The sequence below is a fragment of the Gouania willdenowi genome, chromosome 10 (assembly GCF_900634775.1).
Source record: "Gouania willdenowi chromosome 10, fGouWil2.1, whole genome shotgun sequence".
NCBI lineage: Eukaryota > Metazoa > Chordata > Actinopteri > Blenniiformes > Gobiesocidae > Gouania > Gouania willdenowi.
In genome coordinates this window covers 34,201,799-34,228,352 of record NC_041053.1, presented here as the reverse complement: position 1 = coordinate 34,228,352, position 26,554 = coordinate 34,201,799, and the positions used below count along the sequence as shown (strand labels likewise).

Genomic DNA, 26,554 nt, shown 5'->3' with positions numbered 1-26,554 from the left:
ATGTATGTACCAGTGAACGCCCCACCCCCACACTCTGTCTCGTGTTTATAAAGCAGCATGAGCTCGGCTACGGACTGGGTGGGAAGAGGGCGGGACGTCCTCTGGCCCTACGTCACCGTGCGAGGAGGAGGAAGTCAGTGTCTCGTCTATAGACACTCCCACTCATGAATGTGCATAAGTAGACCACAAATCAGCTGCTCAGAAAGTGACTTTTCAGAGGCTAAAACTCTGGAAAATGGGTGAGTTTGGGAAAATAAACCTCAAATACTATGTTTTTGGGGTTCTTAGAACAAATGGAGATGGATGAAAAGTAGCATGACATGGGACCTTTAATCAAAGCAAGACGAGACAAATGGAGATCAGTCTTAGAACCAGAGAAATCCTGTATAAGTGTGCCCAGCTCCTGCCTGTACAAAAACATAGGTTGGACGTTGTGCTTCAACAGCAACACATTGTTTTATGGCAGTGGTTCCCAAACAGGGTACCTAGGGTATCATCACTTATGACAACAGGTCCTAAATCAGATGTAAAATACACTAAAAACACATGTCTATCATCTTATTTCTTTCCTACCTATTGGTTACATTGTTAGGCTTCCTAATCAATGAAAATATAGGTTTTAATGTTTTTGGTGTGGGCATCTGAGGCTTTTTGTGTCAGTATACCCCTAGATTTAATTTAAAATGTGGGGAAGCTTGATATGAAACATATTTCAATAATTGTAAATGACATATGTGTAAAACTGTACATGGAACTGTAACACGGTTCCCCAGTTTAGCATTAAATTGTAAGTGACAATTTTGATAGAATTTTAATGGCAATTACAATTACAAAGTGAATTAAACTCAATTACAATTTAATCACGATTATGACAGCAATAGAATTTTAAAATTACAATTAAAGTCATAACTACACCTTAATTGTAATAAATTATCAATTACGTGATTACAATTATAATTGACCACTATATCTAACAATGGTAATAGACCTAAATTACATCACCCTGTGACTTTAATTTCACTTTATTTGTGTTCGTTCTTCCTCAGTTATAGTCACCCATAGTGGATATAGATGGATGGATGGATGAATGGATGGATGAATGGATGGATGGATGGAATATGGTAAATATGAAGAAAATATTAGATTTTCTTCATATTCACCTGCAGGTGTCTGAGTGAAATCCATGTTTTAATCGAAGACATCCATCATATGTAGAACTCCGACTCTACTGACGTGTTTTTTCTTCCACAGAGATTATTCTGAGGAGTTTAATCTTTCAGTGAGGAGTGAGATAAAGAGTGAGATTTACCAAAGTCAGTGGGATTCCAATCTGTGGGGTTCATCGTTCATCCCTGTCTCTGCAGAATGTCACGAACATCTATCCAGTGTTGACAAGTTAAGTCTGAAAGAAAGCAGATAACTAATGGATGCACATCAATGTTTTTAGGTCTTGGGCTGCTTTCTCTTGTTTTCCATAAGACTTTGTAATGCAGTGGTAAATTATTGTTTTTTCTGTGTGCAGCTGAATCCAAAAAGCCCCGTTTAGCACAATAATATTGTAAAGATTATCCACTTGGATCCCTGTACAAAGAATGGTGGAATGTTTGGAATACCAACATTAGCCGGTTCAACGTGTATTGATTCCCATCTGGCAGAGATGTAAAAAGTACTGATGTATCTAACTCAAGTAGAAATACTGTTACTTGATTGAAATTGTACTCAAGTACAAGTACAAGTAAGTCATACACAAATTACTCAAGAACAAGTAAAAAGAAGTTATGAGTTACTTTCACCCCTCACCTTTATTCTTGGTAATAAATCTTGCCACGGTTCCCTTGCATACAGTAAACATCTCATGTATAATCTTAAAAAGGAAAAGGCCAAATCTTGCACAATTGGAACTTAATGTAATGATTTACTTCTTTTAAAATGTACTTAAGTATAAATAAAATTACTGATTTAGAAATGTACTCAAAAAAGTACAAATACCCATAAAAGCAACTTTTAAATATAAATAAATCAACTTTTATCTGGTATCTTTATTTTTAGCACTGGTTTGCTAATCTCCTCTATGGTCCATATAATAACATGTGGTGTGCCTCAGGGATCAATTTTAGGCCCTGTTATATTTCATCTGTATATGCTCCCTCTTGGTGATGTCATCGGGAGGCACAGAGTGAACATCCACACTTACGCTGACGATACACAGCTGTATGTCTCCGTGTCTCCTGATGACACCAGTCCAATGGATGCTCTTTTTAACTATATTTTAAGTCTCAAATCCTAGATGGCAGAAAACTTTCTCCAGCTCAATCAGGACAAAACTGAAGTTTTAGTTCTCGGTCCTGAGGCCCAGTGAGAGAAACTTTGACCTAAAAAACTGCATCTTTGACTCCTTCAATACAACTTAAAAACCTGGGTGTTATTTTAGACTCTGACCTCACTTTTATCCCTCACATTAAAAATATAACAAAATTAGGTTTTTGTCATTTCAAGAACATAGCCAGAGTCCATCTCATTCTCTCTCAGGCCAACACGGAGACACTAATGCATACTTTTATCACTAGTCGAATCGACTTCTGTAATGCTCTGTTTTCTGGTCTTCCCAAAAAGAGTATTTCAAGTTTACAATTATTACAGAATTCAGTAGCACGTCTCATGGCCCTCAGTGATAGTAAATGGGGCTCTGTCTTGTCACCCTGTGGCTGCGGTCTGTGTCCTGCTCCTGGTGCGGACAGCTCCTTGTGATGTCTCCTTACCTATATCCTCTGTACCCAGCCATGTGCTATTGTCCTTATTTTAACCTGTGTGTCTGTGTGAGGTGGCCGGGGTTTGTACGGGGTGGATGTTCTGTTTGTTGTTGTCTTTGTGAGAGCTCTTTGAGCTGCATTTTATTTTGGGGTTTCTTGTTGATTGTTTGCTTGGGGTTTTTTTTTTTGTTGTATGTAAGGATTTAATGATGTAAAGCACTTTGAATTATACTGTATTTATAAAAAGTGATCTATAAATAAAATGTGATTGATCGATTGATTGATGGATTGATGGTGTCAATAAAGAACAAGAATATCCTTCTGTTTACTCAGGAAAATAACAGATTAATTAATCCCAACACATTTAATGAGGAGCTAATCAGTGATAATACACTAGGCTTCAAACATCTTCACGAACCACAAACTTTGATAAACACTGACAAGAGATGATACATCCATCACATTTTCTAGAGACAGTCTCTCCAGCTGACAACCTTTATTTTTTATGTCTTCTATGACTTTCTTTGTTACTAAGTAGAGCTGAAGTGATTTAATGGATGAAGACAACGGATGTCCAGCTGATTATCAGTCACCTTAGCTGAATATTACAACACACACACACACACTGAAGTGATGATGATGAATGTGGTTTGATTGATTATGATGACATTGACATCTCATTCATGTAAATACCATACATCAGAGCTTATAACAAATTCTCATCATATCGGGCCTATAGTGCAAAGCAAAGAGTACTCTGCTGTGTTTGATAAAATGATCTTGTAGCATGTTGTCCACCTCACACTGATGACAAAGAACAATAATTTGTGTGTAGATGACATTTCGTTAAAGAGTTGTTGACGCTATCTATGGAAGCCCGTTTCCGCCACTAAAAAAAAAAAAAATTCACCAAGGAAAGTCGTAATTATGAGTTAGTAAAGTCATAATTGTGAGAAATAAAGTCATAATTATGAGATAGTAAAGTCAGAATTATGAGAAAAAAAGTCATAATTATGAGATACAAACTGCGCATTTGCAGCAGTCTACCGATGTAAGGCAGCACTGGCCTGGACAGATGGACTACTACAAAGGAGGATGCATTTTCTGGAAAATCCATCAATGCATTCACTGATTGCGATTCCAAACGGCTTAAGTTTGTCATAGCCATTGATATGCCAGACATAGTTTGGACCACAGCTGTGGTATACACGCCTTTGCAGCCTGTTCCTTGAACGCACATCTACACTTTCGCTGTCCAATAATTGTAGTAATTTATAAACAGTTTCTCTGTCAGTCACAATTCCGTTTAGCCAACATTTTTGGTACATCCATCTGTACCCATGGCACTGACCAGAAGTGTTTATTTGTTGTTCAATAAATTGTGCTACTTCAGCCACATCAGTTTTATCCTTTCCTCTTTTTGCTTAGTATCCTTTCAAGGGTGAGTTTACTCAGCACAATTCCATGTGAATTTGCAAGCAAACAGTATTTCATCATTTCTAAAACCCCATCTAAAGTAGTCTTCAATAGTCTTATCAGCCATCTCTCAGCGTCAGCTACTCACCACATGAACAAGCTGCTGTAAATGTGTTAAAGTATCTCAAAATTATGACTTTACTAACTCATAATTATGACTTTCTCATAATTGTGATTTTCTTTCTCACAACTATAACTTTCTTTCTCATAATTATGATTTTCTTTCTCATAATAATGACTTTCTTTCTCATAATTATGACTTTCCTTGTTTTTTTGTTTTTTTTTGTTGTTGTTTGCTTTTTTTGTTGTTTTTTTTTTTTGTGGCGGAAACGTACGGAGCCCTGGAGGTGACATCGGGCTATCACAGGCTTCCATAATAATCTGCTTCCGGAAAAATTTGCAAAAACAAGCATATACAGTTTTTTTTTTTTTTTTTTCCTTTGTTTTTTAACAACACAAAAACAAAACAAAAAACGTTCCTTTGAGGTTTTCCTCTAGAAATGCGCTCGAATTCATATAATACAGCTGTTTGTTTTTCTGTCATATTTGGGACAGAAGACATTCAGAAATAATCCATTTTTTAATGGCTTTAATAAACAACAGTGTGAATGATTCACTGTTTTCCTTCCTCTCTCTCTCCGTGTTGTCCACATCCACAGGCCACTAAGTGTTTGATTCGCTGCCTGGTGGCGCATATTAATGAGACGGGGTGAGCTTCTTAATAAAAGAGCCGCTACTGCCTATCAGCAGAGCAGAGCAGAGAGGACAGGAGAGGAGAGAGTCTCTAAAGAGTGATTTGAAGATCTATCCCGGCGCACAGGACGCGCACACTCACTCATACACACACACACACACAAACACACAAACCGTGTTTCACAAGCTACGATCCAAAGGGAACCCAGCGGAGCAGAAAACACTCAACCTGCAGGTTCAGCTCTTTTTGCATCTTTGAAGACTTGTCGATTTTTTTTTTTTTTTTCCCATATTTTTTCCTCCACACTTTCCAACACCAACTTCTTCTTTTTCTTCTTCTGGTGGACACTTGATCTTTTTTGAATTTATTTTTTTTTATCCTCCCATTATTTATTTGTATTTATTTCTGAAGCCATGCCTCATCGGTGCACAGCGGTGCTTCTTCTGATAGTGGTGCCCCTTTACCTCCTGAGCGCAGAAGGTAAACATTCTTCATCTTTGATCGTTTCAAACTTTCTCACTTTATTTGGAAAGTCCAGCAGCAGCTGTGGTGGTGATGTAACTCTGTGGCAATGGATGGAGTTTTGTTTTTGTGTGCGTTAAAAAGCAGGGTATGGAGAAAGTTATTCCGTCAAATGTCTCTCTTTGAGAGCTTAAATAATGGCATTGCCTTGATATGTTAACAACAACTGCTACTACTTCCTGTATGTGTCGACTTTCTTGTTGCATTATGTCTCCTTTTATCAAAGGTGGTAAAAGTACTAGTCTTCACTGCAGTAGTCAAGTAAAAGTATAGATTAATTGAAAAAAATAACTGGTAAAAGTAAAAGTATTGAAGTTGCTCCCTTACTTGAGTAAAAGTAAAATTGCACATGCTAGTAAATGTACTTAAGTAAACAACAACAACAATAATAATAATAAGATAGGGTTTTTAAACCAGTAAATTCCACATCTTTTATTTTTTTTAAAGAACTTGTAGAATACTGGTACATGGAAACAAGTTAAATATGTTACTTTTGAACAGCTGGAGAATTTCGTACTCGTAATAATATATATATTTTTTTTTTTTTTTTTTTTTGTGGGTTTTTTATGCAAAAGTTTAACCATAAATCTAAGGGACCTGCCTAAGAGAAAAAAGCTCAAACTACCAACATTTTGCGTCTTTTTACGTCATGACGTCATCTTCGAATGTCTTAAAAGTATCGAGCTAATTTTTAAAATGCAAGGAGTAGAAAATACTGATATTTGTTTAAAAAAGTAAGAAGTACAAGTAAAAAGTTGCCAAAACAATAGATACTCAAGTAAAGTACAGATACCAGAAAAAACTACTTAAGTACAGTAACAAAGTATTTGTACTACGTTACTTGTCACCTCTTCCTTTTATAGTGTAAATAGGTGTACATTATAAGAAGATTAATGTATAGAAATAAAGTATAGAACTAGATATTACCAGAGGTGAAAGTAATGTATTACAAGTACTCATGTTACTGTAATTGAGGTGTTTTGAGTGTATTTCTAAATCAGTAATTTCACTTTTAGTTAAGTATGTTTTAAAAGAAGCAAGTAATTCAGTACATTTTTACACCCAACCGTTACTGAGTAAATTATAATTATTTGTGATTTTTTTTTTTTTTTTTTAATTCATTTCCATTTCATGGTCTGACAGCGTGAGGATTTTTAAATACAGATGTCTTTAGAAGTTTCAATTGTGCAAGATTGCATCTTTTCCTTTTTAAGTTTCTACATAAGATGTTTACTGTGTGCAAGGAAATCGTGGCAAGATTTATTACCAAAAATATACATGAGGGGTGAAAGTAAATTTGACTTTGAGTACCATTTAATTGAGCTACTTTTTACTTGTACTTGCACTTGAGTACAATTTCAATCAAGTAACAGTACTTCTACTTGAGTAGGATATATTTGTACTCTTTACACTTCTGGATATTACAAGGGGTAGGATTATATAACTTTATACTTCCTCATACTACTCCTTTTTGAACATGTACAGGCTTCACTTGCAGTACTTTGTAACCATTTTTAATCTCTTTGCTTTGTTTTTTTTTTTTTTAATTTTTATTTCTTTTTTATTATTATTTTATTTTTTATTAATTATTATTATTATGTTGTTATCATTGTGGTAAATACACTGCTGTTTGTGTTCATGTTCAAAATCTAAATTAAATCAAAACAAAATCCACAAAGAAAACACATTCTTATTTTAAGAAATAAAGAAAAAATAACAAGTTATTATTAACGCGCTTGAAATCCTTCCTCTGTTTGGGGGAAATCACAACTACAATTTTTGTTAGAGGAACGTCAATAAAGTCTTTTGTCAGTTTATATGTTAATAATCTTATTTAGACTGAATCCTGATTAATTTATAAATGGTTTACATAGTTTTATGTTTCCACAGTTTTCCTGTTTTTTTGTGATTTTCATGAACAGAAGAACACATAGGTGTAAAATGTAATTAAAAATCAGCAGAGTGTTGTATGCTACAAGACAAATAAGTATAATTGTAATTACAGTGTATTAACTTCATATAAATAGTTGCATCTGGTATTCTGGTATTTTATTGTCTGGAAGTCATCCCTTTATTTATTGGTTTTCTTCTGGCAGTATGTTTACATACCATACCTTCCTAGGGCTGGGCGATATGGACCAAAACTCATACATCCATCCATTTTCAGACCAGCTTGTTCCTGTTTTTCAGGGTCGCAGGGCCAATATTCCTATCTCAATGTTTTTTCTCAAAATGGTCATATACGATAAATCTCGACATTTTTATTTCAAATAAAGTCTGACCAGAATTACAATTATGGGTTAAATTTGCTCATGAAAACTGCCTCACAGACACATTCATTAACAAACAGTTGTACAATATGTTCCACTTTTGGCTTTTTCTCCTCTCAGGGACAGCACGTGTGAGTGAGTTTTGTTGTGTGGCTTGTTTATTGGTAGATCTGGGTTAGGACACAATTAGCAAACCAACTGTCTGTGTTTTTCATGCTGTTTTGAGAAGTTTAGAAAGCAGTGACTCCTAAAATGAGTATTTTAATATATAAAAATATATATAATTATAGGCGATATTGTAATTTTCTATTTCACCAAAATAGAAAACTCGATATTTCTCCCAGCCCTTCCTTGAAATAAAAGCCCACAGGAGTGTGATAATAGTGTGGTATTCAGTGGCGTGAAATGCTGGCATTCCTGTGATAAGTGTGAACATTGTTTGTTTTTTTTCCACTAAATATTCTAAACTCAACCTTTTATTGGCTTTTGTTCTTCTTTCTCCATCGAGTGTGTGTTCTGCGCTCAGAGCAGACTCTCCTGCCAAGCTGGTGACAGATTTACAGGCTGTCGGTTTGGCACAGATAGCAAGTAATGGATGAAGGGATCCTTGGACTATCCAGGTCATCACCTCCAGCCACAGATATATAGCCAGGGAAAAAAAGTAATTTCCCCCCCCCCCCCCTCTCCCCCCCCCCCCCTCCCCCAATGTTTATTTAGCAGCATAAAGTCACAACAGCTTAGAAACTGGACCTGGATGGGAAAACGTGATGGAAACAAGATTTGATCTTTTGTAAAATAAAGCTGTGCATCATCTGTCCAGTGTAGACAAGGTATGATCTTATCTTAAAGTAGGACAGTTTGGCGTGACAAGATGCATTCATAAAGTTCATGAAGCATAAGAAGTAAATTCCAAATAGTAGCAAGGTTTTTGTTTTGTTTTTTGTTGTTGTTGTTGTTTTATACATATATATATATATATATATAACAAAGCATAACAAGAAGAGGAAATCTCATAATACTAGATATTATTTTTAGGGATTTCAAGAGCATGCAGATTTACTCTGACTAGGCTTGGTCAATATTATCAAGATTCAAGATATATCGAGTTTTCTACTTTGGCAATATCGAAAATTACAAAATTGCCTATATCAAAATCTTTTTATTTTATAGCTTATTTTGTATTAAAATACTCATTTTGTCAGAACAGCACGAAAAGGACAGTTTGATGGATTTCTGAGTGCGTCCTAACCCTAAACAAACCAAAACTCACTCACACTTGCTGTCCCTTAGAGGAAAAAAAAAAAGCTAAAACTGGCACATATTGTGCAGCTGTTGTTAATGTTTGTTAATAAATGTGCCTGTGGGGCATTCTTTAATTAGCAAATTTGACCCAGAATTGTCTTTTTGGTCAGACTTTTTTTTTAGTTAAAAATATCAAGATATATATTGTATATCGCTATTTTGAGGAAAAAATATTGAGATATGAAACTCTGACTTGTTTAAAATCATAGAAAAACCAACAATGAATACCAGACTACTAACAACTATATGGTAAAATAATTTTTTTTAGCACATCGTATTACCATATATACAACCACCCGTTGTAAAAAGTACTGATATATCCGACTCAAGTAAAAATAGTGTTACTTGATTGCGATTGTACTCAAGTACAAGTACAAGTAAGTCATACATAAAATACTCAAGTACAAGTAAAAAGCAGCTCAACTAAATAGTATTCAAAGTAAAAGTTACTAGTTACTTTCACCCCCCCACGTTTATTGTTGGTTATAAATCTTGCCACAAAGCTCTTGCATACAGTAAACATCGAATGTCTAAACCTAAAAAGGAAGAGAACATATATATATATATATTTCTTTTTTCTTTTTCTTTTTTTTTAATGTTCAGGCTGAGGTAAGCAGTCTATGAAGAGACCATTAAACGGAAATAGAAAAAATAGTCACAAAAAATAATAATGTATTCAGTAACGGTTGAATGTAAAAATGTAATGAATGACTCTACTTCTTTTAAAACGTGAGTACCTTGTAATCCGTTCCTTTCACCTCTGCGTATATGTGTTGTATTTCTCAACAGCCTACAAGTGCAGATGCACCAGAAAAGGACCTAAGATCAGATACAAGGATGTTCAGAAGCTGGAGATCAAACCTAAACACCCGTACTGCCAAGAGAAGATGATATTGTGAGTCAAAGCTTTGCTCACTTTCCCTGTGATCCTTCAACTGCTCAACGTCTGTTATATTCCCTCCTCTACATACACACATCTTTGCAGTAATCACTTCAACCATGTGGCTTGGTTTTTTCCTTGCTATGAACACGTTTTCTTCTCATCTCTTTTGTTCTGTTTTTTTCACCACATGTATTGTTGCACACTGTGCGCATACCTTAAATGCTAGTAATGTCATTAACTGATAAATCACAGACTTTTACAGGCCTCCCTACAGTGTAAGTGTTCTCCAAACTATCGTAAAAGTTATTCGGCAGCTGTTTGAGTATCATCCAAATGGCCCGTCTTCTGTGTGCAGAGCACCTTTGAGGATTTACTGTGTTATAATAAACTGATTATTTTTATTACAACCAAGAGGTGGCACGGAATTAATCGGAGGAAGATGATGGACTTCTCAAGAAATTTCCAGTGCAAAACAAACATTATGTAGCATTTAGCTCTAAAGTGTGAAAGTAATGGTGCAATTCTACAACTATCACAGTGTTTCATGCAATTAACACACAGCGTAACTGCAGACTAGTAGATATCCTGGGCAGGGGTGGACTGGTTCCAAAATTAAGTCCTGGCCTTTGCTGTCCAAACCAGCACACTACATCATCAGCGGACACCATGTAAAAGCTGTTATTAAGTCAGGGATGCTCAACATGTGGCTCTTTATGTCTTAATTTTAATTATTATTCCCTCAGATAACCTTAAAGGAAGGTTTTCAAAATGTTCTGATGCTTTTTTCATACTTTAGCTTCCTTTTGCCGATAAATTCACTTTTTTACTATTTTTGCAAGTTCTTTTTGACACTTTAATTACATTTTTGGCCACTTTTCATCAAAATAAACTACCTTTTGCCCAATTCATATCACTTGTTTCCTTTTTTCCCTACAATTGGCTGCTTTTTGTTCCATATTTTTGCCCCTTTTGGCTATTATTTGCCACATTTTGCCCATTTAAGCTACCCTTTTTTTTATCATTACATACCACGTGGTTCCTTTTTATTTTCCCATTTTTTGGCCAGCCTTGATTGTTTTTGGCCTATTTTAGTCACTTTTTGCTCTTTTCTTGCCACGTTTTTGCCACTTTTGGACAATTTTTGATCACCTGTTAACATATCTGCCTCCACACGTTCGTCAGAAAACAAACAAACACGTAGCGGCCCACTTTGGGTCAATGTCCGGTATGCCAGATGGCCAGTCCACCCCTGATCTTGGGTATTGGTGGTATTTATTGTTCTTTTGGCAGTTCTTACTCTCTATAATCCTGTTATTTACTCTATCTATGTGACCCTTGACCCATTAAATCAAAATACACACAGAAATCTAAAATGTGTTGATTTTACAATCTGCCCAAACTTGAATATGTAAATGTAGTTGTGCTTTAACGGCAGTGCATACTATGAATTCATGTCATGAGCTCCAGCCCTGAGGAGGATACATTCCTACTCACACGTGCGAGCTGTGATTCTAAGGATGGGAATTTTGTTTGAAGAGTGGAGTCAGAGCTACATGAAGGCACAGCAGATGGAGAAGTTACGTCAGCCTCTTGGGAGGCTTTTTTCTTTTTTTTTTTTTTTTTTTTTTTTTTTTTTTTGGTGTGTTTTCCAAGGCACAAGCTTTGCTGCCACCTGCTGAAAAACTGTGATATCACACAGAGAACTCCATCTGCGTAACAGTGGTGACCGTTCAGGGAGCAGATTGTGTTCAAACGTGTTGGTCACACAGACGGCTTTGGCAGGGATACAAATAGCTTTGATTCAGCGGTTTTAGAAGTGATTTTATGCAGCAAATTTCAGTCTTCAGTCTTTGTTTTCTGAAAACATTTTTTGATTTACTTTAGTTTTAGTCTATGGCAGCCTCGCCTCTGTCAGTCTGCCCAAGATCAGCTGTGGCTACAACAGTAGCTTACCGCCACTGTGTGTGGAATGTAAAGCGCTTTGAGTGTTAATGATAAAGTGCTATATAAAATCCAATGCATTATTATTATTATTAATTGTGTTTAGTAAAAATATCACAGAAAGCTCCATAGAACGGCACGTAGACGTAAATTATTTGATCTTTTTATCGAGTATTTGGTTTATTTGTAGATAAGTGTCAATCTATCATTTATCTCAGGACACAATACAGAAGCCAACACTTTGGAGAAGTTCCGCGGAAGAAACAAACGATGTGAACATGTTCGTACTCAGTCACATGCACTCAAGAACACACCCAGAGAGCGCAAACCTCTGCCAAGAGCCAAATGTCTACTTTGCCAGATATTGCCAGTTATCTGGATCAGTGATGAACCTGAACATGGTACCATTATAATTTCACACTTTTTAGGCTTAGAAAAAATGTCTGTCCCCCATTAATAAGAATACAGTAGGTTCAAATGTATGGCATTGGGCACCCCCATTTTTGTTTTGAAAAACCACGATGGAATCCAGATTACTCAGTAGAGTAATTGAGGAACCGACCCAATATAACTGAAGAATTGGTAAATTAAGAAATGAGATAGGAATATTTTTTTAATTTCACCATTACTGAGAGATTGGGACTTTCTGATTTTTTTAAAGTGATCCAGAATCAGTATATTCATCCAGATCCCCTTCAAAATGTAATGGAATCTTCCATGACGTAAGCCTATCTTTGGTTCGAATTTTATCAAAATCTCTTAATTGCTTTTGATGTATTCTTGCTAACAGACAAACAAACAAACACCTCCTCGACTCCTTGACAGAGCTACCGTAAATGTTTTCTCTGGAAATTTTACTTTATTCTATGACAGACCAATTTATTTATGTGCGGCAACTGCTTTCTCACGGCATCTCAGACTCAACACTTCACTTTGACCTGTAGTGTTAATATTCAACAACAATAATTGCACCTTGACCACACTGAGGTGGTGGCAAAAGTACTAGTCTTCCTAGTACTCAAATAAAAGTATAGATTCTTGAATTAAAAAAATATTCTGGTAAAAGTATTGATGTTGCTCCCCTATTTGGGTAAAAGTAAAAAAAAAAGTACATTCTGCTAAATGTACTTAAGTAAAAAACGTCAAAATTGAAACAAATGTACAGTACCTTCAATAATAAGACAGGGATTTTAAACCAGAAAATTCCATATCTTTTATTTTTTAAGAACTTGTAGAATACTGGTACATGGAAATAAATTAAATCTGTTCACCTTAATGAACACCTGTAGAATTTTGCACTCATTTTGGATAACATTTGTAAATAAATGTGTCAAGAAAATAAATGCTGAATTACACTCAGAGCAGCTTTGAGTTTAACATTTTTATAAACTTGAAAATGTTAACCATAAAACTAAGAGACCTGCCTAACAGAAAAAAAGCTCAATCTTCCAAAATTGTGCATCTTTTTACCTCGTGACGTCATCTACAAAGCTCTTAAAAGTAAATAGCTCATTTTTTTTTTTAAATGGAATGAGTAGAAAGTACAGATATTTGTTTAAAAAAGTAAGGAGTAAAAGTAAAAAATCACAAAAAATAAATAATTACTCAAGCAAAGTATTTGTACTTCGTTACGTGTTACCTCTGTCCTATGGCTATACCTTGGTTTGGGCTGGACTACAACCCAAACTCTCCTAACAAAGAGAGTCTATTTTCCAAAGTAACTGAGTAGCCAACAATATACGTCGGCATGCCACATGTAGATAATCAAGTGTTTGTGAAAGAAACTAACGATCCACAAAGCACCAATTGGGTCTGTGCTGCCTGGGGTTATTTTTCAGTTCACGTCGCCCACTGCACGGTCATTATTCAGAGGAGCTTTATTAGCATGAGGTGGTGGCCACCAGTCGTAGGTGCCCCATGAAAAATGAGTCTCAGCAGGCTCCGGAAAGCCACAGAAAAGAGAGAGAGAGAGAATTTAGCAAAGGAGTCCCCTGTTTGGTTGTTTGGATTAAAGCTCCCAGTTTGACATTCTGAGCGCCGCTCCTCAACCCATACTCAGGGAGCCACAAAAGGCCGTTCTTCCTCCCTTTTACCTCTACTTTACCCTATACTCTGCGACATGTTTACATCGCTCTGTTTCTTTATCATTTTTTGCATTCTGCTCTCATCACTCTGTATTGACCTCATAGTCTGTGGCTTTGCTTCAGCGGAAAATGATAATGAGGAGCAAACAAATGCTCGGATTTAACTCTGTAATTGGGTTAAAATTCACCCCTGACGTGCATCTCTGCACATATGAGTCTCTTGGCATTCACACAAACACAGACGGGTTGATTCTCTCTCTCTCTCTCTCTCTCTCTCTCTCTCTCTCTCTCTCTCTCTCTCACACACACACACACACAGCTTGTTTACTCCCAAACAAATAACCAACTAATCCCACAAAGCCTCAGAGGCCAAACAAAGTGACGACTTTTATTGGGTCAGAATACAGAAATTCAAAACTATTTAATCTAATCCTTATAACAACAACTGACTGAATGCAGTGGTTTTTATTTGTGAGTCAAGCCTTTTTTTTTTTACCTCCAGTCGTGTCATTTAGCATTCATGCTTGGATCAGGCTTTGTGAGTGGCACTGGATGGAGGGGCCCTGTGGCATGGTGGCTCTTTTTTCCACCACAGTCTCCGGTGTCCTGAATATGCCGCATGCAGGCAGGCTGTCTCCAACACTGCCTTAAGCACAGGGCTACAGACAGACCTATCATTTTCAAATGTCTCATTCTCAAACGGCAGTTCAATAATACGGCTTTGTTGCAGGGAAGCGGGCCAAGCTGGGAACCTTTGAACTTTTTAAATGAAGAATAAAAACATGTTTATACGGAAGCGGATTAGGGCATATTTTGATGGAGAAAATTATTTTGGTCATAGCAAGATATGAAGTCGAAATTTAATGTCGAGGTTAAAGTCAAAATTTCGGAAATTAACTCTGAATACAATATCGTTATAAAAGTCGAAGGTCTGCTAATGAAGTCAAATTTACGGAAGCTGACGAAGGCCAATTCACCATAAGACAACAAACAGCAGATCGTGGCTGTCTACAAAATGCTGTGTATAAGCCTTTTCACACTCAGAAATCTCGCTCTCGTGCAGTCAAAGGTTGAGAGGGATAAACACACCTTAGCTGACAGCGAGTCTGACAGAGATCTAGATTATTTTTCCCATTGGAGCGTTGATTCCTCAAAAGATATTTTTTCGTAAACGTGGTATCGATCTCTGAGGCAGAAAGACCGAGTTAAGGCTCAAACATACTCTGGCGGACACCTGCAAAACGGAGTCCGCGTGAAGTCCGCATGGAGTCCACGAGGATTCCGCTGGGCCAATTAAATGCAAAGCTCAGTTTTTACTACCGCGCCGACTTCTCTGCATAGGTGGTGTCACACAAAACGCTTCTCGACATTGTATCGACCTGCATTAACTGTAAGACTGACCTGCATTTCACCGTCTGGGGAAACAGAGCAGGAGAGATAAACACGAGCTTAGAGGAGAGACTGGCAGACGAGCTACAACACCTTTAAAACACGTCCCAGGAGTACAAGGACTACAGAGAAGCGCTAAGAATCATGGGACATGTAGGATTTTAATGGAAACTACTACGCAGTGGTGCGCTCAAGTATGTAAGCTCTGAGGAGAGCGGACAGTACGCGCAGAGTTTGTGGTGCGGGGTCCGCCCGAGTATGTTTGAGCCTTTAGCGGCTAATGCTAATGCTGCACACAAGCTGAAAATTCTGGTTTTTCCAAACTTTTCAAACTGTTTCACTTATCGACCTGTCCATCTTGTGCACTTACTTCAATTTTGTAAAATGAATTAAAATAATAGCCTAATAAAAATAATCATGGAACTGGTTAGTGAATGGTGTACTTTTCAATGTGGAACTCATACTGTTCTTTTCACACTCGGATACCTCGCTTGTCCCATTAATAATAATAATAATATTACAATTTATTTATAAGCGCTTTTCAAAAGCTCAAATACACTTTACATTTGTTAAAACAACTAGTAAGTAAGTAAGTCATTTATAAAGCGCTATTATTTGCAGATAAAATTACAAAGTGCTGTACAGAGCTGTGGGTAAATTAATTATTTGTGACATTATGTTACACCTTTATTCTGGAAATTTCATTATTATCTCCATCAAAATTGGCTCTAATCCTCTTCTGTATGTAAAACATCCAACAGATTGTACAAATTGTATTTGTACGCCAAATCTTTACTTTTTGGTTCACGTAAAATTAATTTAAAACTACATCACTACACTATTATGAGCAGCTGAAGTTAATCCTAAAATAAAGGTTAAAGCAGGCAAAAATGTTTTTTCTAAAGGGGGTTTTGAATTGATCTTTCTGTTTTTTCTCCTTAGCGTGACAATGGAAAACGTCTCCCGCTTCAAAGGGCAGGAATACTGTCTTCATCCTAAACTCCAGAGCACCAAGAACCTGGTCAAATGGTTCCACATCTGGAAAGACAAGCACAGGTAATTCTACCAAACCACATCATTGGCTTTGTGAAAAAGCCTTTTCATTTCCTACCGTTATTCAATGGTATAATCATATTTATCCCAAAACCTTTTTTAGTATTAACTTGTGCGTGTTCAATGTCTTTCTCTTTGTCTTCAAATTCTAATCTACTGCATTTATTATTCTGGTTTGTTTGATGATGTCATATAAAATGTTCAATCAGTACAACTAGGCTTCTTTTGAAATCACTTGATTTTGTGTATGGACTAATATATGTGTTAACAGAAACTTGTGTAAATATACACAAAATGTCCACAAAAACATATGTTACATAAAAATGCACAATATGAAAACTAAAACACTCAAAATGGCAACATAAACACTCTAAATCAGTCCAATAATACACAAAGCTACGATAAGAATTCACAAAATGTCTACAAAAAAACATACATTACAGAAATATGAACAAAATGACAATAAAAACCAGACAAAATGACATTGAAAACATAAAACAATAACAAGAATTTTTAAAGATGAAATGGAAAAAAAATCAAAACAACCACAAAAACACATAAAACCATTAGTTTATTCCTGTATTCCTGCTCAGATTGATCATTAGTCTACATGCTGACATGACTCGATGTGTCAATCACATTTTTTATTGCGCTAAAAGTTGCCAAACTTTGCTGTCGTTTATTTGTATCAAAGACCAAATCCAAGTCTTATAGATCAGTGTTTCTCAAATGGGGGTACAAGTACCCCTAGGGGTACGCATTGGCTATGCAGGGGTACTTGAGAGAGAGACAGAGAGAGAGAGAGAGAGAGAGAGAGAGAGAGAGAGAGAGAGAGAGAGAGAGAGAGAGAGAGAGAGAGAGAGAGAGGGGAACACATGAAAAATATGGGGTTTTATAATGTTTATTTTTGGTTAAAAAATTATAATCATACTAAACATTACCAGCAACTCACAAAACAACAACAAAAATACACAAAATAAGAGACACTCACACTGAATAATGAAAAGAACAAAATACACAACATGACACCAAAAACACACACACTAAGAAAGAAAAATACTTACCATTACCAGCTACACACAAAGCGACAACAAAGACACACTAAAAGTGAGGAAAAACACACAAGATCACACAAAAATAACAGAGAAACATACAAAATGACATAAGAAACGACCAAACGACACCAAAAACACACACACACACTTAGATGGAATAATTTAAATAACAACAACACAAAAAAAACAAAAACACAAAATAAGAGAATACCATGCTGAATAATAAAAAGAAGAAACAACAACAAAATAGACAAAATGACACCAAAAAAAACAAAATGACACAAAAAACACAAAATGATGATAGAATTGATCTTGATTAGAACATGAACTGAAAATACAATGCTCAGTGTTGGTCCCACATCAGGAGGAAGATAACTGTAAATGAAAGAACCTTTAGAAATAAATCTATTCAGGAGGAACTAAATACTGTTTCAGTCACTAATTTACAAAGTTAGATTCTTTACAACATGTTTTATCACACATTCATTCCATCATTAAGCTCTATATTTGTTTTTTCATAGTATTCTGAGCAAAATATTGTCGTCGGACAAACATGGTGCTTGGATTAAGAAATAAGAAAAAGGGGAACTTGAGCTAAAAAAGAGAAATCCTGTTATAGATAATGAGTTGCTCCTTCATTAAAGAATCTTTGTGCTCATGATAATCGTGTCGTCATGTCTAAAATAATTCAAGCTTTCCTTGTTTCACTCACAGGGTGTATGAAGCGTAAAAACAAGGACACAGAGCGGATCACGAGAGGCCACAAAGAAAGGGACAACACCACCTGGACAGTTTTGTGATGATGTAATCTACAGTGAAACTGTACTTTTCCTTCGGCCTGACACGTGTAAACACATTTATTGTTTGTATATAAGCTGCTGGTCTCGTTTTAGAAAGCTGTCAACTGAGTTACAGCCACTCACTGCGTATATCTATCTTTATGACAAAAATGAAATAGCGGCAGAGACACCAACACTTTACTGACCATGTTAGTGAAAACAATGCCCTTTAAATCTACGATGTAACTCCTTTTTACTCCATGTAATCAATATGGCAGGTGTATTCTGATGATGTCATCATTTAGGGTCTTGCACTATTTAGTATTAAGTGGTATGTAACGATGGCTTAAATGAGCAAAATGTGACACAATAGTGAAAAAGGGCAAAAATGTGTAACAAAAAGAGGCAAACTGTAGGGGGAAAAAGGAAACAAGTGTTTTTTTATTGGGAAAAAGGAAAAGGTAGTTTATTTAGATAAAAAGTGACAAAAAATGGTTAAAGAATCGACACAAAGGAATATTTATTGGCAAAAAAAAGTGTAAGATTTTTTGAGGCAAAAATGGGACAAAGAAAGTTCCAAAATGGCCAAAGAAAAAGGTAAAAAGTGGTTAAAGGGTTTCTCCATTTTATTGTTTTCTGAGGAATAATATTAAGACATATTTATTAATATTAATTAAGACATACAGAGCCACACGTTGAGTGTCACTGATTAATAACAGTTTTATTGTGAATTTAGTAAATGAATTTAATAAACTAAATTGGGAGTTGACGGTTTCCTTACCCTTAGAACACCCTCACTTTTTAAAATCATAAATATCGTATATATATATATAAATATATATATATACACATACAATAAATTGCTTTTTATTATTGACTGAACTCTCACTCAGTTCATATCCAATCAGCTTTGGTGAAGCAGATTAAATTTATGGTGTTTCTTTTATTTTTGTTTTTGACCAATGGTGAGGAACCAGAGGTGGAGCAGTGATTATATATATATATGATGTAACAATTAATCGTAAGGCAGTTAAAAATCGATTCATAGGTATCACGATTGACATCGATACTTTGAAAATTTAATCGCAGTACTTTTTTTAAACAGCAGAGGGCCCTATATATTTATCCCTTCTCTTGTTCAGCAGTGTGCCAGCGGGCGAAATCTGCTACTATTTTCTTTCTGGCCGACTTCTACTATTACATATTAATGTTACATGTTAATAAATGATTCCTTACCCCTTTAGCACCGAAAGAATATTTGTAATATTACGTGAATATCTGTAAAAGTCACGTTTTTCTATTAGCTCTGTCTGCTAGCATAGCATCTCTTCTTCACTGCTAGATTAGCTGGGTTACCAGTGGTCGGTTGGCATACAAATATATATATATATATATATACGTAAATCAGTGCAATGACATCTTTTTTTTTGTTTTTTTTTTTAAGTCCAATTGTTAAGGCACAAAATACATTTTCAGTTGCACTTTTAAAAAGAAAAAGAACTATTATGCAGTTTTGCATTGTTTACTATAGAACCAGAATTTAAATTAAGAAGGTTCTTCTTCATTTGTATTATTCCTTTATTTATTTCATTCAAGATTTATTTTTAGTTACATATCATTGTTTTGAATAGTTTATCAGGGCATTTTTTTGACAATTAACAATAAAATTAAAATAATATAGTATTTTCTAAAAAAAAAAATAAAGGAATATTTTTCAGTCATCATTTGACTACAGTCCCATTTTGTAAAATAAATTGTGAGAGAATCGTATCGTGAACCCAGTATTGTGAATCGAATCGTATTGGGAGTTGAGTGAATCGTTACATACCTAATATATATATATATATATATATATATATATATAAACACTTTTCTCAAAGATATTTAATGGTTATGGATTGTTAATATTTCGACACCCAGTCTAACATGTGCACAGTCACTATTCTATTACCTAATGATTGCAAACCTTCCCAAATGTCACATCATAATATTATATCTTTTTTTTCTTCTAATTATTTCTGTACTGAACGTTTCCATGGATACGTTTCAAAGCCTAATAACAGGAGTGAGTTTTTAAGATAAATGGCCTCAAAGCTTTGCTTAAAACCATGATAGTCTATAATTATTTGTGTAGATTCTTCTTTGGAGATTAATTATTTAATTCTTGTTTGTGTCTTCAACATTGTACTGAATCTGTGGTTTTCATGTATTCACATCAAAGTGGCCTGTTTGTTGGGACGCTTTAGGAACAGGGGTGTCAAATTAATTTGAATTCAGGGACCAAAATATTCTCAAGTGGGCCACAGATTATAGGCAGTAAAAGATTTTTAAAATTAAAAATTACTTCTATTATGTGAGAAGGCAATGGAAAACTGTGAGCCCTGGTGAAAAAAAATGCTGTTTCTTTGCGTATGTGTATTTGGAGGCACTGAGATATGTACAACTGAATTACTTGGTGATTTACACAATAAGTCATGTTTTCGCTGTCATTTTTATTTCCTCCTGTGGGCCGAATTGGGAGCTTTAAATGACCGGATTTGGCCCCGTTGGCCTTGACTTTGACACATGCTTTAGGAAGTAAATAGACATTGAACCAGGGGGAAATATTATTTCTTTGTATTTTTGAGCTGTTTTTCCCATTAGAGCTTTGCATTTGCCTTTAGCAGAGTGTTTTTTTCATCCTTCTTCGACTGCCGCACACATATTTTTGTTTTGACGCCTATTTATATATATATATATGATAAACTGTCCTTACCTTATTGTTGCATTAAACTGTATCTCAATTGTGAACAATAGCTCAGTGAATAACAATTAAGTGACATTTAAAACCACTTAAAAAATGCTGCCTCGACTCCAAAGTCTGACTTATAAGTGACTACACTCCCCTCAGTCATATAACATTTCATTGTTGGTGTTTTTTATTTATGTTTATGTTTATAATTAACTTCATATTAACAGCTGTTGGGTGTAACTTGTCATCCATGCATCAGAATCCACAAACACATCTTTCTTCACAGATGTGCCATATTTGATCAGCCTTTTATGAGTGTCCATCATCGCTGTTTATTTCATAATCGACAATGAGATATGAAAAATAAGTGTTTTGTAAATCGACCAACCCTAGCCTATAGATGTATGTAGATTGGATTCATGTTTACCATATTTAGTTATTTTCTATTGAAATCGTGGGTCAGTAGCAGATTTGTGAAGGGTGTGTGTTTATAGGCTCAGTTTGACCTTACATTGAGTGTAAAACTATGTTAAACACAGCAATAAAGTGTTGACACAAACCGTGTTGTTTGCATTTTTTCTATTTAGTTCAGTGATTCCCAACCTTTTTTGGTGACCCCAGAGACATTTTTTTTTTTAAAAAATAAAATTTGTATCATGTTTGTTTGTTATATATTGTTACGAGTAGCACTATAGTGACAAGCTCAGATATTTTTTTATAATTTTTTATTTTATTTTTTTAAACTAGATTTATATTTGAGGAAGTGAAAGTTCAGAATACAGTTGTTTGAGATTGTGTAATGGTGTTTTTATTTGAAAAAAATGATAATTACAAAATTACAAAAATATATTTTTTATATTTTAATTATTTAATGACTAATTTTTCTACACTATATTTTTTTTTAAACTAGATTTATATTTGAGGAAGTGAAAGTATAGAATACAGTAGTTGGGATTGTGTAATGGTGTTTTAATTTGAAAAAAAAATTACAAGAAATTACGAAAGCAATATTTTTATTTTCATTATTATTTAATTATTGAATGACCATTTAGTTTTTGTTCTGTATTTTTTTTTAACTAGATTTATATTTGGGGAAATGAATGTTTACAATACAGTTGTTAAAGATTGCGTGTGTTGTTTTAGTTTGAAAAATCATAATAATCCAATGATTTGTATTATTCAATTATGTATTTAACTATTTAATAATTTAATTGTTCTATTGTGTTTTTTTAACTAAATTTATATTTGAGGAAGTGAAAGTAAATAATGCAGTTGTTTGAGATTGCGTGATGGTGTTTTAATTTGAAAAAGAATATCAATTAAGAAATTACAATAATATTATTTTTTAATTATTATTTAATTATTTAATAAATATTACATTTTTCTACTGTATTTTTTTTAACTAGATTCATATTTGGGGAAGTTAAAGTAAAGCATACAGTTGTTAGAAATTCAGTGTGGTGTTTTTTTTTTTTGAAAAACAATAATAATTTTAAAAAAATACAAAAAATGTGATTTTCATTATTATCTAATTACTATTTAATTTTTGTACTGTTGTTTCTTTAACTAGATTTATATTTGAGGAAGTGGAAGTAAAGAATTGAGATTGCGTGTGGTATATTCATTTGAAAAACAATAATAATCTAAAAAAAAAAAAATGCATTGTAATCAAAACTTTTTTATACATATATATATAATTTACTAGACTTTTCAGGCGATCCCATTTGAATTCCGGGCGACTCCATAAAGGGGCACGACCACAAGGTTGAAGTTCGTGTGTAGTTGAAGGTGAATTAACAAAACAAAAAGCAACAATAGCAGACTGGAAATATAAAAAGATGTTGGAGATTTAGTGCTGTACGAATAAATTGCCACATGGTGGCGCTACACATCAGCCTAAAGCTGATACTGGCTCAAACACTTAATAGATGTGAGCAATGTGATTTGAGCTTAAACTATTATAAAAAAAAATAAAAAATATTTGGTTAAACACACTTAAAATTGTTGTTCATTTCAAATAACTTTATTCAATTTTGTTGTTTCTCAATTGATTGTTTTTTTTTTTTATTATTGTATTTATTTATTTCATTTTATTTATCTGCTGCTGGAATGCAAATTTTCACTTGTGGGACGAATAAAGGTTATCTTATCTTATATTATTTTAAACACCTATAGAATAATCTAAAACTATGCCACCGCAATAATAATAATAATAATAATAATAATAATAATAATAATAATAATAATAATAATAAATGGTTTGATTCCGAGTAGACCTGGGAACTTTTTGTGTGGAGTTTGCATGTTCTCCACGCTTGATAATAATAGAGTCAACATGCTGAGCTTTCACTATTGTGACGTTTGATTTTTAAAAGGTGATAATGAAGATTATGAGTAAAGATTCAGTTACTGTCTGATTGGGCTATAGAATAGAATAGAATGATTTTATTGTCGTTTTACACAAAGTACAACAGAATTAAGAGACAACTCTCGTGGTGTAAGACACAGAGAAAAAAGAAAAATAAATAAACTCAAAAATAGTGTATTTACAAGCGAAATTACTAAGAGTATATAAACAAATAGGAATATATTCTTGTTGTTCTCACTGTTATTTGTTCAATATATTGCACTGTTACAAATTGTCTGAATTGACTGAACACCCCTAAGGTCAGTCATTGGCAGCTGGAATCCCGGGGCCCATATGTGGCCCTCAGTCTAATTTTGTGCAGCCCCTAAAACACATCACCAAAAATTATATTTCAAGAAGTTGGAAGGAATATAAAGCCCAACTATAGTTACAAATCGACAGAAAAACGCACAAAAACACACTAAAAATTCCAAAAATAAACAAATTGTTAACAAAAACAGACACAACAACCACTTAAACAAAATGACTTTGAAAACTCTATGGACACAAACCAAATTGCTCAAAATGACAGGAAAATACAGAAAGTGAAACAAAAAACGCAAAAACTGACAAAAAAAATACAGAAAAATGCACAAAATTACAACAAAAACACAAACAATAACAAAACACACAAAATGACTAAAAATTAACAAACCTAAATACTAAGACAAAAAAAAAATGCTCCTGTATTAATGCTCAGATTGGTCATTATTCTAAATGCTGACATGAATGTTGATAATGTGGCCCTCAGATCAGATACAATCACATTTTTGTGGCCCCCGCTGTGGTATTTACAATTGCGTCATAGGCTGTTATTTTTGCTGCATTTGAAAGGTATTTATGAAAAGTCCCTTGAGATAGTTTTGGAAGGGGACCAAGAATTATTATGAAAGGATTAAATAACAACGGAAAAGATGACACGTGTAAGAGGATCTCAGCTCCTTCTATTCTGTCTATTTCTAAGGCGGGGCCACTTTTTGGCAGGCGTGTCCTTCACACTCGGGCGGTGGGCGGGGTTAGTATTTGGCAGGTCCGTCCCTCAAGGCTGACTGTGAGTCGGATTCTCTCTCTAAGCAACGAGCTGCTGACGGGCTTCTGAGCAACAAAAACCCCTTAGAACCGCACTAATCTCAAGAGTCTGCAATGTTTTCGACAACATTCCTCCACTGTCTGCTCTGATCTCTACGAATCTACCGAGACCAAACCAGAAATTAATGCATCTTGCGCCGCGTTGCTGTTTGTTTTGACCTGGTAAGTCAGAGCGTCTAGTTAGCTAGGCTAGCAGCGCTCTTCCTCTTATTAACATCTGAGGAGGTTAACTAGTCCTAGCTGGCCAAAAGCTGTTTAATTATATTGCTTTGTATTGATTGTTTGAACTAAATTGATTGTGTGACAGCTTACGATTTTACATGCATGGGTTGTTCCTTCATTTTGAGGCGTTTAAGTGGTTTTTCAATCGTTTGTGTTTGACGGGAGCTAACGGCTAACTCTTTAGCCTGTGAGGCAGCTCCATCACATCTGCAGCTCAACTACACGGAAAGAGGAAATAAATAAATAAATAAATAAAAGGAAATATCGCATTTTCACAGGTTCGTGTGTAGTCAAAAGCAAAAACTGTTGGGTGAAGTTTGCTTTTAACTGTGTTGAAATGAACCTGTAGCGTAAATACTGGCTTAAAAAGCTGCATTTCTTTCGGAAAACATAATTCATTTGAACAGAATAGCTGTAAAATCTAAGGTTATCAAATTTTAGTTGTTTCAACAGTTAGTTTCGGTTTTCTTCAAGTTTTCCCTTTAGTTATAATCTCAGAGGCTTCCTTCTGTCTTGTGTTGGAATGTTCTAGATTTAGTAGCTACTGTATGTTAAAAAAAATCAAATAAATACATGTCCATGTTTAAAGAACAATATGTGGTTGTTTCGTTACATTTGGTTGAATAACATACATTGATACACACACACACACACACACACACATATATATATATATATATATATATATATATATATATATATATATATATATATATATTTTCCTCATTTGAATTTATGAATGGGGGATTTTGCCATTAATATTATGAGACCAATGATGAAAGTTATTGATTTTTTTTTTTTTCCAAAGATAAAAAAATACAATCTTTAAACATTATTTCTATCATCTTTGTGTTTTTGTTGTAAACATGATTCACTTTCCAGAATAATAACATAAATGGACATTGGTAAAACAAATGTAAATTATTTCAGCTTCATTAAAACAAAAAAGTGTCTTTATCACTCCCATCTGTATATTTGGAAATGAATATGTTACAGGGATAAATGTTGTGTAAAACTTTGAAATGTACTTCTCTGTTTTTATTATATATACAAAATTAAAAGGGGCATAATAACCAAGCTTTTTTCCACTTTATATTTTCAAATTGTGAGTTCCAAATTGCTTTACCTCTCAGTGTAATTTTATTGTGAAAAATATGTTTATTATTACTCTACATCAGTTAGTATTACACTACTTAACATTAAACAAGGGGGTTTTGATTTGCATATGTTATGTTTTAGATGACCTTTAAATAGTTCAGTTGTCCCTGAAAGGATAGCCTGTAAAATTTAATTAAACTCCTTGTATGTTACAATAAATTACCATTGCTCTGAATCAGGAGGGGTTGGACTTTTATTGTGACGTTACAGGCTCAAGGACCAAAAGCCGTCATTCATTGTAATAACGAGTAAATTAGAAATTCTATAGTGTTTCCAATTCTGCTAAATTGTAGTTTTAACTCAGTTTATTCGCAGTCATAATACCATTATAACCCCTGATTTAAGTAAATCACACTGATTATCTTTCCATCCTATCAGTGAACAACAACATTACAAACCTGTATTTAAAAAAAAGAAGTAATTATTAGATATCTACAACGGCGTATTAGGGCCACATTAAAATAAAAAGAAGTCTGAGCACTGCGAGATTAAAGTCATAATATTTCAAGAATACAGTCGTAATTTTATCAGAATCAGAATCAGAAATGTTTTTAATGGCCATGTACAGTTTTAAGGACAGTACAAGGAATTTGTCTTGGTAGTTGGTGCACAAAACAAACAACAAAAAATAAAAAAAACAAAGAACAACCCAGCAACAATAATAATAATGATAAATATAAAGGATGAGGGATAAATAAAGGATAGATAGAGAATAAAGGATAAATAGGATAAATATAAATATATATATA

At 34.4% G+C, this 26,554-nt stretch overlaps 2 protein-coding genes across 4 annotated transcripts in view; both read left to right on the top strand.

Moving 5' to 3' along the window:
- The first annotated feature begins 4,961 nt into the window (after positions 1 to 4,961).
- On the top strand, positions 4,962 to 18,773 carry cxcl14 (chemokine (C-X-C motif) ligand 14). The gene is made up of 4 exons (XM_028459177.1): positions 4,962 to 5,400; positions 9,804 to 9,909; positions 16,254 to 16,367; positions 18,134 to 18,773. The coding sequence occupies exons 1-4, from the start codon at positions 5,334 to 5,336 to the stop codon at positions 18,147 to 18,149; spliced, it is 303 nt and encodes a 100-aa protein (XP_028314978.1). The 5' UTR covers positions 4,962 to 5,333; the 3' UTR covers positions 18,150 to 18,773.
- A 5,602-nt stretch (positions 18,774 to 24,375) lies between these two features.
- The window catches only part of fam13b (family with sequence similarity 13 member B), a 67,821-nt gene continuing 65,642 nt past the window's right edge, over positions 24,376 to 26,554 (top strand). For 2 of the 3 annotated variants that reach the window (XM_028459163.1, XM_028459162.1), the window contains exon 1: positions 24,376 to 24,587. The gene's annotated coding sequence lies outside the window, so the exon portion shown is untranslated. The remainder of the gene's footprint in view (positions 24,588 to 26,554) is intronic. The other variant, XM_028459164.1, reaches the window with a different exon arrangement.